Genomic DNA, 13,369 nt, shown 5'->3' with positions numbered 1-13,369 from the left:
CCCTGCCCTTGAATAGTTCACCTTCTCGCTTGGACGACAAGAGAAAGCGGAAAGGTCGCAAAGATGCCTAATTCAAACCGCTGGTTCATGTCGTCCAACAAGCCAATGAAAAGTCGTCATCCTGCCATGTGCCTGTGTTACAAGGCTGATTGATGAGCAGTCGTTGTGAAGAGGGGCATCCCATGCTGGAGCTTTCAGCAGTGCGGGGCAAGCATGTGCTGTTGCCCGCATCTCACATTCGAGGGACCACTTGGGATGACACCTAGTCTAGCCTGAAAGCATTCTGAAAGTTTGGAAAGACAGGAACATCGGTTGGCAACCTTGCCCTGCTTGTTGATGTAAGAAAAAAAAAAAAAAAAAAAAAAAAAAAAAGAAAAAAGAAAAAAGAAATGTCATGTAACCCAATAGTTGAATCCATCCACCTTTCTTTCATGGACTAAAAGGTATCTTGATTGACAGCCGATTATACAAACTTCCTATTGCCTCGAACAACTGCTGTAATCATTTACTTCGCCTGTTCACTCTTCTTCGTCTTATCCCCCTCCACCAAACTGTCAGCCATGGCATCGGCCGTTGCCTGTCTCAACCTCTCGTGATCCGCATCCGTTGCTGTCTTATCCTCCATCTTGATTTGACTGCTGCCAGACTGGTTACGCCTATGACCTTGTTCGAACTCGTCGTCACTGTCTCCCAGGCTGAATGGATCATTGTCCGCAATCGGATTCGGGTCAACTGACGACAAAGGCTGCCACTTGCTTGTCTTGGTTGCCGACCCAGCAGCACTGCTACTTCCCGGGGCCGCAGCAGCACTGTCCTTGGGCTGCATCCTCGGTGAAGCGTCGTAGGCGCTGATGTCTTCCACCGTATCTCTAAACGATACTTTCCTGCCGTCTGAGGACTTGGGCGACTTGGAAGGTGGTGGTGGCCTGAACGCATGAGGGTTACCGTACAGCTGCTGATGTGTGCTCTGGGCGGTGTAAGGGGCTGTAATGATTGTGTTAGCAACAGTCGCGCACAAGAGCTCTGCTGCAAGACTTACTGCCATCATTGTTGAACTTCATGCCCGCAAAGTCATCGCTGAGGATGGCCGGATCAGCATCATAACGGTCGTAATCTGCACTTCTGCGCTGCTGATTCCGAGTTGGTCTTCCCATGAACGCATTACTCTCGTTTTGCCGGCGCTCATTCTCATCCTCGTCAAAGGTCTCGTCAATTTTCTTCTTGATAGTTGTGAACCACGAATTGACCTTGCTCTGTGTCTCGATAAACCCCTTGCGCAAGCTCTCCTTGATAACCGGCAAATCATCATCAATGAAGCTGTGCTCCCTGTCGTTATACAGCTCATTTGGCTTCAGGCCGGTCTCCTGCCGAGGACGCGGAGGCATGTGCGGTCCGCGGGCGGCAGTGGGCTCACGAGAAGAGCCCGGAGTTCCGCGGTTGGCGGTTCTGGCCTCATACGCGGCGGTACTCTCGAAATGCTCTGCAAGTTGGCGGGCGTATATCTCATCCGCCTCCAGTTGGGACCTTTCGGTGGAGGTAGGACCGCCGGGTTGCGCCGCGGGCCTCGGGGGAGGCGGCGGGGGTACGTCATCGTTCTGAACTGCATCGGGATCCGTCATCTCGAGAAGAGCGTTGAAGGCGGGCTCGATCTGTCCGCGGCTGGCCCTGAGGACTGCCTTGATGACAGTAAGGTCGATGGAGGGAAACGCTTCCTTCAGAATCTGCTGATTCTTTTGTTCCTCGGTCAATGGGCGGGGAGGCTTGGCTGGAGGGTTCTCGTCAGAACCAGACGCATTCTGTGTGGTGGCAGTTGTTGTGGTATCGTTGCCCAAGGGGACATTCTCCTGAGCTTCGTCGTCATCCATTTCAAGCGGTCGAGCTGTCGTAGGGGATTCGGGTGCGGGTTCTACCGTTGCGTGCTTGGACTGTCCGGCAAATGGATTAGTATACCAAAGGATTTCCCATTTCGCAAAGGAGGGGGCAACTTGGATCTGCCGGTTGCTGCAAGATCACCCTGAGTTTCGGCGGGGAATGACTTACAACATTGCCGTCAGTTGGCGCAGACATGATGAGCCACCTGTTCTCCTGGAAAGCGTTTGGATCTTTGATGATTGGAAGCGCAGTGTTGACAGACGGTGGGTTGGAAGACGTGAATGATGAGATAGATGTTGGTACGATCCAGGATGGTTGAAATGGTCAAACAGTAGCGAGGTAGCCTGGCATTTCGAGGTAGTAGGTGGTGCCGTGGGCTAGGTATAGTGTAATTGTGCAGCCTGTACCATAGAGGTACCTTATCTGCGTGATTCCAGAACGGTGGAGATGGTGTGTCACAGCCAATTAACCGAACGACGGGGGTTTTACGCTGTTTCAATGCCGTGCTTGTCTAGCCCATGGATGATGACCAGATGGCATAAAATATGCCTGAAAAGAGATCTGGATGCTGCTGTCACCTGTCTGGAATGAACAGTCTTGGTTTGGGACGGATCATGGCATTGCATGTGAGCTTGGGCTGCGGGGAGCCATACATACCTTTACAATGCCATGGTCCGATTACGTCGCTCGGAGGCGTTGGGTGAGCGCTGATAAGGAGTTATGGAAGCTGCTGTACAGAATATTGGTTGGAATGCCCGTCTTCGAGGCACGACATTTTGTCCAATGATAAGGCCGGTAACCCAGCAGTGACGTCTCACAACCAGCCCCGTGCAATTACACCCTCCCGCCGCTTCACAAAGTCCGTTCCCGCATCGACGCTTCCCCGGATCGTCGTCGTGTGCGTGCCTCGTGCGAACGAGACAGCACTCCCTCCGCCGAGGATCTCCCAATCCCGATCCCCATCCCCATCCCCACCGGACCTACCGAACCTAACACTGGACGAAATCCTTCTCGTATGCCATAACCATGGGCAACTCGCCAAGCCGCGTCACGGCGCAAGACAAGTACGCAACGCACTCCTCCCTTAACATCCAACTCCCAACCAACAAGAACCCAAGTCAACCCAACTGACACCCTCTCTCCTCCCTCCAGAGCAATCCTCGACCTAAAAACCCAGCGCGACAAGCTCCATCAATACCAGCGCAAAATCACCGTCCTCACCGACCGAGAAACTGCCATCGCGCGCCAGATGTTGGCCAAGGGGGACAAGCAGCGGGCGCTCCTCGCTCTCCGACGCAAAAAGTACCAGGAAACTTTGCTCCAAAAAACCGATGCGCAACTGGAGCAACTGGAAAAACTAACCTCAAGTGTGGAGTTTGCGCTAATACAAAAGGACGTATTTTTTGGTCTGCAGCAGGGGACGAAAGTGTTGAAAGAGATACACGCCGAGATGGGAGGGTTGGAGCACGTCGAGAAGATGATGGGGGAGACGGCAGAGGAGATTGCTTATCAACAGGTTTGTCTTGAGATCTTTATGTCCTCCCCTTTGATCCTTTTTTTTTTGGAGAGGGGGGGGGGGGGGGGAGAAGGGGGAATTGTTGGGAATGTTGAATGAGTGGCTAGCTAACAATGACGCCCCTCAAAAAACAGGAAGTAAGCGAAATGTTAGGAGGTCGCATCTCCAACCAGGACGAAGACGAAGTCGAAGAAGAGTTGGCGGCTTTGGAGGCCGAGGTGGCTGCGAAGAACCAACCGGTGCCCGTACAGCCAGTACCACAAGTGCCGCTACCAAACGTTCCCGATACCGAGTTATCGTCACCGTTGAGAGCGGAAGAAGAGGAGAGACAGCAGCGGCAACGGCAACGACAAGAGGAGAGACAGGCCATGCTGGCTTGACGATGAGTTATGAGTATATATCTACAGAGGTGAGAGGTGTTCCGGAGTTTCTCATTAAAAGGTTTTTGGGTTTGATATGGTTAGGGGCATGAGGAAGCCAATTTGGAGATTACTGTGAATACCCATCTTTACGATTTCCGATCTTGGGTTGGGAAAGAGAAATGAGCTCGTCGATCCACCTTCTGTCCACAAACCTTGAATACCTTCACGTTCGTAATCTACTATCACTCGTCTCCGCATCGAAAGTCGACCGTCCGAATTCAATACGCAAAGTTCAATGTTACAGACTTTCAAATGTTCTTATCATTGTACATCATATGAGTTTGCCAACGTGCTGCAATGAGCATGTTCGCATGCCTGGCAGTTCCCTCTTCAATCGCATGACTGTTAAAGCAAACATAAAATACAACACGCTACACCATGGCCTTACTCGATCTAATGCTGAACACATTGGTATGCAATACGCTGTAATTGCGTATCATGTAAACCCTCATCCAGTAGAAGATACGCTCCTGATGCTCCTCGCCTTGACAATCAAGACCAAACGTCCGCCCAGCACATGAAGGTCCCATGCACTTAAGCCAGTTTTGAACGCCAAAAAAATGCAAGCTGCCACCCATACACGATAACCATGACGCCCTGATCATGCATCTTTGAACAACATGCCTCCGCTCTAGTCCTCCAATATCCACAGGGTATCTTAACGCTATGTATGAGAAGGTCTGCCACCCATCCGTGGCTGGAAAAGATGAGAAAGAGCATGCTGATATACCCGCATGCAAGGTTTCGTAGGAAATTCAACAGTACATCTGTTCGACTCAACACGAAATCTCTGTCGTATGCCACGATGCCACTATATCGTACGACACCGCTGCTAGTGACGGGGCGGATAAGCAGAAACTGGCGGGTAGATGGAAGTCCGCAGTGGCGCATGTGTGACTTGAGGTTGTCCCTGGTACCGGTAGTCGTCATCTAGGGGAATGTATGTAGTGGCAGGATGAAAATGACCCTCAGACCTGTGAAGCCTTTTGATTAGTACATGACGAGAATGAAAAGGTGTAATGAAGGGAACATTGCGGTTGAGGTGCAGCAACGTACTCTATGCCCAGAATTCTTTCTTGCCGCTTTGCGCTGCCACTTGGATATCCATCGGCATACCGTTTGATGCCTGATACAACCTCCTCCGAGCGATATTCGGCAGGTTGCTCATACCTTCCAATGACGCGCTCGATTCGCGGATAAGTTGCATGCCCTAATTGGGAGTCATAGATCCGCTGGCCCTCACGATAGACATGCCCATGATCTTGCGCGCGTGGAACGCTCGGCCGAGAGTCGTAAAACTCTACATCTACCGGTACTGGTTGGGAACCGTGACGCTTTGGAAACTTGTTGGACACCCTTACGATCTCAGCAAAGTCTCCCAGTTGGTCCTCGACATACTGGCCGTTTCTGGGGTCAGAACGCCACGTGTCACGGTCCCCAACGTAAATAGCGCCCAGATGGTCGACGTCTTCGTGTTCCCTTCTAGGCAGTGGTGGAGGGCGTGCCTCTGGAGGGAAGCGCGCGGGGACTACGCTCTCATGCCTCACTGGTCGGGGAGAATCGTGAATCACAATCGGACAGGCCTCCGACCTAGGATGAGCATTGTCGTCTCTGATCCAGGACTGGGTATCCGCTCTGACGGGTGGTCCGTAATCACCGAGACGGGCATCGTCACGATATACGGGCATGTCATGGGGGTTACCAGTACCTGCAACTGGAGCATAGGCTCGAGTCATACCACGCGGTTGTGAGCTGACCACGATATAAGACTCTGGGCGTGCAGCAGGCACCGTGGCTGTTCGTATGCCGTCACTCCGCGGTGGGAGCGTGATGAACTCTTCTCGAGTGTTCAGTGTGTAATGCACCTGCCTACTTGACATATTGTTATGGGCCTCCCGCGGTGGCCTGTACTCTTGACTATGAAACTCGGACGGGAACTTTGCAACATCTGGGGATCTTTCTTCGACGGACGGCACAAGATAGTCCCTGAGGTCTTCGCCATGATGTCTTACCCGTTCAACAACAGTGCTCGCATGAGAAGCAGCTTGAGCCCCAACTATAGGTCTGGAACTGTTTCGTAGCGACAGGCGCTGGATAGGCCAATCCTGTTCACTGTAAAAATTGGGATCGGGCACTCGTGGCGCTGCTTCAACCAAGCTAGGCCGCTGCACGCTGCTGTAGACCGGCCCTGATTGTTGGGGGCTGTTGTCGTAGACATATCGCGCTTGTTGTAGCGGTTCCCTTGTGTAATATATACCTTGATCCGGGGGACGGACAGTCTCTGGCCCAGAAGGCTGCCACGATTGAGAAACCTGAGGAACTGACCTATCGACGCCGTCTGTGGCGGTAGGGCTGGGCACATGCTCAACATTCCCTAGGCGCTGACGCTCGACTGCCTGGCTCCAGGCCTGGCCGACTGCTCGGTACCTGTTGAAGCCACGTTCGGCTCTCTTTTCGGCTCTCTTTGCAGCCAGTCTCTCCTTCCGAGCTTCCTTCTTAGCCCTCTTCTTGTTTGCTCTTCGCGAAATTGCTGGACCTGGTTGAGCATGACTGGGCTGGGTTAAATCGACAATTGGGGGGGATGGTTTCGGGGCTGAGGCAGGCAGGGTGGACCGGACCGGCGCAGTCTGCTTATCTGGCGAGACCTCTTCCACTGAAGAGGCGTCGGAAGATTGATCCTCGCCATCATCGTCCTCCTCGTCATCGTCTTCATCTTCGCTTTCCGAATCTGAAATGACGACAACTTCAGCCAAGATTTCATCAAGTTGGTCGCGGCCCGTCTCCTCATCTCCTCGCCACTTGACCAGGTAGTCGAGACAGAGACCCTCAACCGCTTTCCTAGCATTGACATAGCTTGTTTCCCTTAGAAGCTTGTCATATCTCGTGTGGTTATGTCTGATGTGAGCAAGAACAGCAAGCTGAACACGACGTGAAAGCGTAACATGAGCAGCAAGACCGACCGGCGGATCCTTTTTATCTTGTAGCCGCGCCTAAAACAGGAAAATGTGAGAATGTGGATCCATGCAAGGGGCTTGTTTCGACAGTTTATCAATGTGAATGATGCGCCTACCTTGTTGAACGAGTGTTCAATGATCATTTGGCGGTCAGTGTTCGGTATTCGCGGAAACAGATCCCTTATAGCTGCGTCAGCTTGCTTGTTGATGTCTTCTTGTTTCTCTGGGATGGGCTCCGGTTGACCGGCGCCCGTATCAGGTGTAGGCAGATCTGAGTCTTGTCCCAACTGTTGGCGTGCCTGTTCGACAATGGACTCCCGAACATGGATACCAACACGGTTCAGATGGCGACTAAGCTCTTTGGAAAATTGGCCATTAGAAGACTATAGAGCGTAGCGTCAGAAGCTGGTCACGTTGGGTGTTGGATAGCTGGAATTGTAACAAACCGTGACGATGAAGATCATGGCACCTTGCTCTCGCGAAAGCTCTTTACAAGCCGTGGTCAAGGTGGGATTGCCAATGGGGACGAACTCGAAACCTGGCGGGGGCTCGCGATTCTCGGTGAACTGTTGCTTGTTAGTCAACGCATTATTCTCACAATCACACACATATCAGCGCCTGATTGGCGCAGATGTCCTGTTCCGGTCGGTCATTACCTCGATCTCCAGCTTCTTCTTCTTGTCCTTGTTCTCGATGAACTCAAACCAGGACTTGTGTTTGGATGAGCACTGTGGTCTGTCAGGCTTTGCTACCAGGCCAGGAGGGAGCGGCGCGGTCCAATCCATGATGTTCCCCTTGCGGTCCCTCTGATGCCGTGCTTTGGCATGCTCTCCTCTGGCCGCGCCATGGCCGGTGGTCCTCTTCTCTCTACCCATCTCGGTCGATAATAGCCTACAACCTCAACATGGAGAGCGCAACAGTCAGTAGCCTTATTGGTTCACGCCACGCTTGTACCTTTTGTGCGGGGCAATCAAGACAAGAAGCGCGGGGTTATCCTTTAAGGGACCTCGTGATGAATGGAAGGCAAAGAAATCAGACGAAGACTTGATCCGAGGCTGGGCGGGCTGTCGCGATGGCTCTCGCTCTGCTCAGCTGTGGACGGCGTCGCCTTTGTACGAGCGAGGCAAGATCAATGCTTGCGCAGATGACGAAAAGGAAATCGAAACGAAAACAGGCGCAGAACTAGGAGCCAGGAGAAAGAAGGTCGACTTTTTCTTCAGCTCTCGAGATGAAGAGGAGCAAGCCGCGACAAAGATGGCGCGGCAAGACAACTGCGAGGATTTGCAATGCCACAGAGTACGCAAGCAAGAGATCTCTCCGTCGTCAGCCTGAGACCACCCGGTCTCCGCGAGTCTTTCGCGCTTCGCACAAAGCTGAGAATCAAAAGCCGTTCAAGTCCAAAGTGGTGGAGGAGCAGTAGTAGGGGCTACAGCGACAACTGGATGAGGCAGGGCACAAGGCGAAATGTGCGCAAGAGTTCAGGAAGTTGAGTGGATCTGGAGTTGTCCTGCAGAGGCGCCGCGGTTTAGTCAGATGAAGGCAGGTGTTAGCTCGGCGCTGCTTTTCAACTGATGTGGACGGGATGTATGAGGACAGGACGGATGTGTGATGCAATGACAGAAGCCGCGGGAAGCAACTGAAGGGCAGGACGGGATTTAAGTTGAAGGGCCCGGGAGACACCTGCCGATGAATGCACAGAATGAGCAGAGTTCGGGCTGGCGGCCCACATGACTGCGATGACGGGAGGCGGAATGAGTGGAGCCCGACACCAAGTGAGAGAGCAGCCCAATGTTGCAACTTTCTCGCTTGAATCAATCAATTGAACCGACCGAATGCAGTGCCGGTTTCACGTGCGCCACAATAGAGGTGCCTATCCTACACTGTATGGCGCCACACTTTGTGCGAACGTGACCTTACTTACCTTACCTTACCTTACCTATCGCAACTTCCATCATTGCAACCATCACGACGACTGGACCGTGACTCTGCAGTGCTGCCTGGACGCGGGGGAACGACTTGCAAAGACTCATTGCCAGTGTACTCTCTCCTTTGAACAACATTCAAGCAGCCAGGTGAACTCGGGTGACCACCTACACACATAGGTACCTAGCTACTCGACAGTGACTTGGGCGGGAAATTCGAGTTGCTCTTCAAGAAGGAGGACGATAACTGAAGCAACTTTCAGTTTGCAGTGAGTGAAGACGCAAAGTGCTGACGACGTCACCGGCGTTTATCGGGCGTCCGGCTGTGATAAATAGTCTAACTATAATCTTCGGCCACCACGCACTGTTGTAACTTTACTTCAGTGTGAGCGAGTACTTATCGTGTGCAAGTGGACATCTCCTGGTCATTGTTGCTATCGTTGTTCTTGGCTCTCTGAGCTTTCCTCAAAATGGCAGCCGATGCTGGTCTTGACGCGGGCTTCATTCCCGCATTGCACAAGCCATCTGCACTTTTGCCCATCGCCAAACATCGCGAGGCGTTGCTGTACACGGTCGAAACGCACCCTGTCACCATTGTCGTCGGTCAGACTGGTTCCGGAAAGAGTACGCAAATCCCCCAGTTCCTCGAGAAAGCAGGGTGGTGTGCTGATGGAAAGGTCATTGCAATCACTCAGGTATGTCCTGCCCTTGATACACCAAACAATCCACGCTTGACATCATGATGGATATGCTAACCTTGTTCTAGCCTCGTCGTGTCGCTGCATCCACGGTTGCCATCAGAGTCGCCGAAGAGTTTGGCTGCGAACTTGGAAAGGAAGTCGGCTTCTCCATCCGCTTCGAGGATGTCACCTCTGAAGCAACCCGCATCAAGTTCCTCACTGACGGTCTTCTGATTAGAGAGGCGCTCGTCGATCCCTTGCTTTCGCGCTACTCCGTCATCATGATCGATGAAGCCCATGAACGATCCATCAGCTCCGACATCTTGCTTGGCTTACTCAAGAAGATCCGCAAGAAGCGCCCCGAGCTGAGAATTATCATCAGCAGTGCAACCTTGCAAGCCGAGGAATTTCTCAGGTTCTTCTCCGATAGCACTGACGAGGCCAAGTCCGCTGACAATGTTCAGTCTGACGAGAAGCAGGATGCCCCAGTCGGCGCCATCGTCAGCCTAGAGGGCCGAACCTACCCCATTGATATTCTTTACCTCGAGAAGCCCGCCGAGGACTATCTCGAGAAGGCCATCTCGACCGTCTTCGACATTCATATCAACGAACCAAAAGGCGATATCCTTGTTTTCCTGACCGGCAGAGACGAGATCGAAAAGGCCGTCGAAGCTGTCTCCGAGCGCTCGGCCCAGTTGCCCGCGGGATCCCAAGCCATCTTGCCTCTGCCACTTTACGCTGGCCTCCCGACTGAGAAGCAGATGTACGTGTTTGATGAAACTCCCGCCAATTTCAGAAAGGTCATTTTTTCAACAAACATCGCCGAAGCCTCCGTAACCATTGATGGCATCGTCTATGTCGTTGATTCCGGCTTTGTCAAGCTGCGGGCATACAATCCCCAGACCGGCATCGAGACATTGACCGCGACTCCCGTATCCAAAGCCTCTGCGGCCCAGCGTGCCGGGCGAGCGGGTAGAACGAAAGCCGGAAAATGCTTCCGCCTCTATACCGAGGAAGCGTACCAGGCTCTCCCTGATGCCAACCCTCCCGAGATTCAACGCTCAAACCTGGCACCTTTCGTTCTTCAGCTCAAGGCACTGGGTATCGACAATGTCTTGCGCTTTGATTTCCTCACTCCACCCCCTGCTGAGCTCATGACGCGGGCCTTGGAGCTGCTGTACTCCCTCGGTGCTTTGGATGATTACGCCAAACTCACAAAGCCGCTGGGGCTGAGGATGGCTGAGCTGGCTGTTGAACCAATGATGGCCAAGACCCTTCTCTCCGCCCCCTCTTTCGGCTGCCTTGGCGAAATGTTGACAATTGCAGCCATGACCAGCCTGGGAGGTTCCATCTGGGTCCAGCCCGATGGCGGAAAGGATGAAGCAGAGAGCGCGAGGCGCAAGTTCGCTGCTGATGAAGGTGACCATCTTACGCTTCTGAACGTCTACCAGGCTTTCGTTACCAAGGGACGCAAAGGGGCTCGGTTCTGTCATGACAACCTGATCAACTTCAAGGCCATGACGCGTGCCATGAGCATTCGCGCGCAGCTGAGAAGGTGGCTTGAGCGCTTTGGAATCACCGAGGACGATCTGTCAGTCGCTCAACCAGCAGCAGCAGCAGCTGGAGTCAACAAGGCAGAACAAATCCGACGGTGCCTGACGACGGGTTACTTTGCCCATGCTGCGCGCATGCAGTCAGACGGATCCTTCCGAAACGTGTCGGGCACCACGGTGCTGCACGCGCATCCCAGCTCGCTCATGTTCAACCGTAAGGCTGACTGGGTCATCTTCCACGAGATCATGGAGTCCGGAGAGAAGACCTTTATCCGGGACATTACCAAGATTGAGAAAAACTGGCTGGTTGAGTATGCGCCCGCCTTTTACAGTACGATGTAAAGGCAGTCAATCATCACGAGGGCCAGGCCAGCCCACGTGAGCGGCACTTCATTTCTGCAGGGAGAGCAGTAACCCTGTTGTCGGAATAGGTCGTTTTCCAGGGTTGCGTTTCCCGATGTTTGATTAATAGATAGTTTCAGGTGCACACAATCCCAAAATCACCAGATGTCTTTGATATCGTCTCCAATACCATCGTGCCGCGCGCCAGGCCTGTCTGAAGAAGGCCCTTTCGGACATTTGGTTGCGGGCCACATGGCATCCAGTGAAGACATCCGAACGTTGTCCTACCCACTAGAATGACGATACGCGGTGAAACAATATCCACGTCGAGCTATGGTCGTGTATGGGTGATTTCCTTGGCTTTTCCGCTTTCCCCTCGTCGCCCACAAGCTATTTGCAGATCGTTCTAATGTATGCCCCGGCGAACTTTTGTATGGAGTGGAATTGTTGGGTCAGCTTTGATTTCGTCTCCGCAAGAGGGGAGCCCGAGATGGTGGAACACTGGAACCAGACGTGGAACTGTGTGGGGAGGAAGGAAGAGAGAGGCTATTCCCGGGATTTTCTTTAGGAAAACAACAAGACGGGGTCGGCAGCATCCGTCAAGAGAAATATCAATCTTCCTAGCAAAGGATATTACGCGGCAATGAGAAAGTGAAATTGAAGTCTCGATCGGTTTTAGTCTAGCTGCTCTGGGCACGTCTTTCGGGTAGCGAGGCGATTGCTACGCGCAGTATGTCGGCTGCTTGGTATGGTTGAAGGGGCGATCGGCAGATGCAATGTATGTATTCTTTCCATACCTTATTCCGTCCGGCACTGCAGATGCTAGATGCAGTGGTGCATTAGTTACGATCATGATCAATACTTGCATCGATGTAATGAAGTCATGCGGAAGCTTTGAGCCAAGATATCGACGGCGCTCAGTCCTTGTGAATCTTGGATTTATACCTACTTTGACCAACGTTTGAGGCGTCGTTTCATTCCTTATCAGGTCGGGGCCGTCTATCCGATCCGTTTGGCTTTCCTTTCTCGTTCGTTTCACTCCCATCCCCGCGAGCTACGTGCTAGACTAGAGGTATTTTGTAAAACCGAACCAACTTGGCCCTAGCCCTTGGCGGGAGAGGCCGATGAAAACGAGGCACGAGCGGTTGGCTCGCTTGGCGTCCTCGTCCGCCCACCGTCTCGCCGTCCCCTGAAATTGGAGAGCATGCTGACACAGCCATCATCTCGGCAAACTAAGCAACGTCCCACCTTGCTACTAGACGAGCACTAAGATATCATACCTCTGGGTGGCAGCGTCCAAGTAAAGAAAGGTGAGGTATCGAATCTTAGCCCGTCGCCGTGTGGCACTGTGTTCTGGCGAGATTTAGCGCCAGGCATCCCCAGTGGGTGGATGGAAGAAGCTTTCAAGGAGGTCTGTTCCTGCATATTAGACCAGGGGTCGCTTCTCTCCAACGCGAAAGCTTCTTTCTCCAGCGGAGCGTCCCCTTCGCGCTCTTTTTCGAAACCGCCTTGGCCCGTGATTGGCGAGCCGGGCCTGGCTGTACCTGGAAAAATGGGGCGGTGTGTTGCACCACCTGGCTCGCCGGGGCAGCAAATGCATCTGTAGTGTAGGTACACTAGTGCAGAGGTAGTGTACCATATCCACCTCGCGCCATGTCGACAAATAGGACTGACCTAAGAGTGGATGCTGATGATGCTATCAGCCACTCAGGGACCAAGGTCGTCAAAGCGATTGTGATCCCGGTCGAAGTCATGCAAATCCCGTGCATTGGCCAGCTCCTGAACCAGGGCCATGGAAAGACACAATATGCTCCCCGTTGTGGTGGACATCGGACGAAGCAGCAGCAGTTGGGCAGTCGGTTGACGGTTGCCGCAAACCCCCGTTCACACACACAAAAACGATGCGATGAGACGTCGAGACGGTGTCCCCCTTTGATTGAAGGTGAAATTGGCAATTTCTATTCGTCGAGCAGGTCACGCCTGCCAGCAAATGCAGGTTCAACAAGGGACAATAGGTGTGAACTGAACAATTGCGCAGCCGCTGACGGGAGGATCGCGGGCGGCCGTGGATGACGACGGGAGGTGAGGCTATCGTCGAGACAGCCACC

The 13,369-nt window shown here is 53.0% G+C and overlaps 5 protein-coding genes across 5 annotated transcripts; 3 read left to right on the top strand and 2 right to left on the bottom strand.

Annotated features, from left to right (window-relative positions):
• Nucleotides 1-372: 372 nt before the first annotated feature.
• Nucleotides 373-2,252, bottom strand: B0T23DRAFT_166348 (uncharacterized protein). Its single transcript, XM_062832821.1, has 3 exons — nt 2,041-2,252; nt 1,040-1,925; nt 373-984 (listed from the first exon to the last, which is right to left on the bottom strand). Exons 1-3 carry the CDS (start codon nt 2,065-2,067, stop codon nt 506-508), a joined length of 1,392 nt encoding a protein of 463 aa, XP_062691835.1. The 5' UTR covers nt 2,068-2,252; the 3' UTR covers nt 373-505.
• Nucleotides 2,253-2,898: 646 nt separating this feature from the next.
• B0T23DRAFT_429721 (Snf7 family) lies at nt 2,899-3,768 on the top strand (the record flags this gene model as incomplete). Its single annotated transcript, XM_062840207.1, has 3 exons — nt 2,899-2,936; nt 3,025-3,388; nt 3,523-3,768. 3 exons carry the CDS (start codon nt 2,899-2,901, stop codon nt 3,766-3,768), a joined length of 648 nt encoding a protein of 215 aa, XP_062691834.1.
• Nucleotides 3,769-4,486: 718 nt separating this feature from the next.
• On the bottom strand, nt 4,487-7,891 carry B0T23DRAFT_166351 (uncharacterized protein). The gene is made up of 5 exons (XM_062832822.1): nt 7,421-7,891; nt 7,211-7,330; nt 6,881-7,147; nt 4,867-6,800; nt 4,487-4,784 (listed from the first exon to the last, which is right to left on the bottom strand). The coding sequence occupies exons 1-5, from the start codon at nt 7,637-7,639 to the stop codon at nt 4,643-4,645; spliced, it is 2,682 nt and encodes an 893-aa protein (XP_062691833.1). The 5' UTR covers nt 7,640-7,891; the 3' UTR covers nt 4,487-4,642.
• On the top strand, nt 7,669-8,184 carry B0T23DRAFT_405465 (uncharacterized protein; the record flags this gene model as incomplete). Its single annotated transcript, XM_062838998.1, has 3 exons — nt 7,669-7,683; nt 7,767-8,060; nt 8,152-8,184. 3 exons carry the CDS (start codon nt 7,669-7,671, stop codon nt 8,182-8,184), a joined length of 342 nt encoding a protein of 113 aa, XP_062691832.1.
• Nucleotides 8,185-9,011: 827 nt separating this feature from the next.
• On the top strand, nt 9,012-11,468 carry B0T23DRAFT_166329 (P-loop containing nucleoside triphosphate hydrolase protein). Its single transcript, XM_062832820.1, has 2 exons — nt 9,012-9,381; nt 9,453-11,468. Exons 1-2 carry the CDS (start codon nt 9,157-9,159, stop codon nt 11,259-11,261), a joined length of 2,034 nt encoding a protein of 677 aa, XP_062691831.1. The 5' UTR covers nt 9,012-9,156; the 3' UTR covers nt 11,262-11,468.
• The last annotated feature ends 1,901 nt before the right edge of the window (nt 11,469-13,369 follow it).

The sequence above is a fragment of the Neurospora hispaniola genome (assembly GCF_033458365.1).
Source record: "Neurospora hispaniola strain FGSC 10403 chromosome Unknown B0T23scaffold_5, whole genome shotgun sequence".
Classification (NCBI taxonomy): Eukaryota; Fungi; Ascomycota; class Sordariomycetes; order Sordariales; family Sordariaceae; genus Neurospora; species Neurospora hispaniola.
Note: the sequence above shows the minus strand (reverse complement) of the source record. Positions and strands in the feature narration are given on the sequence as shown.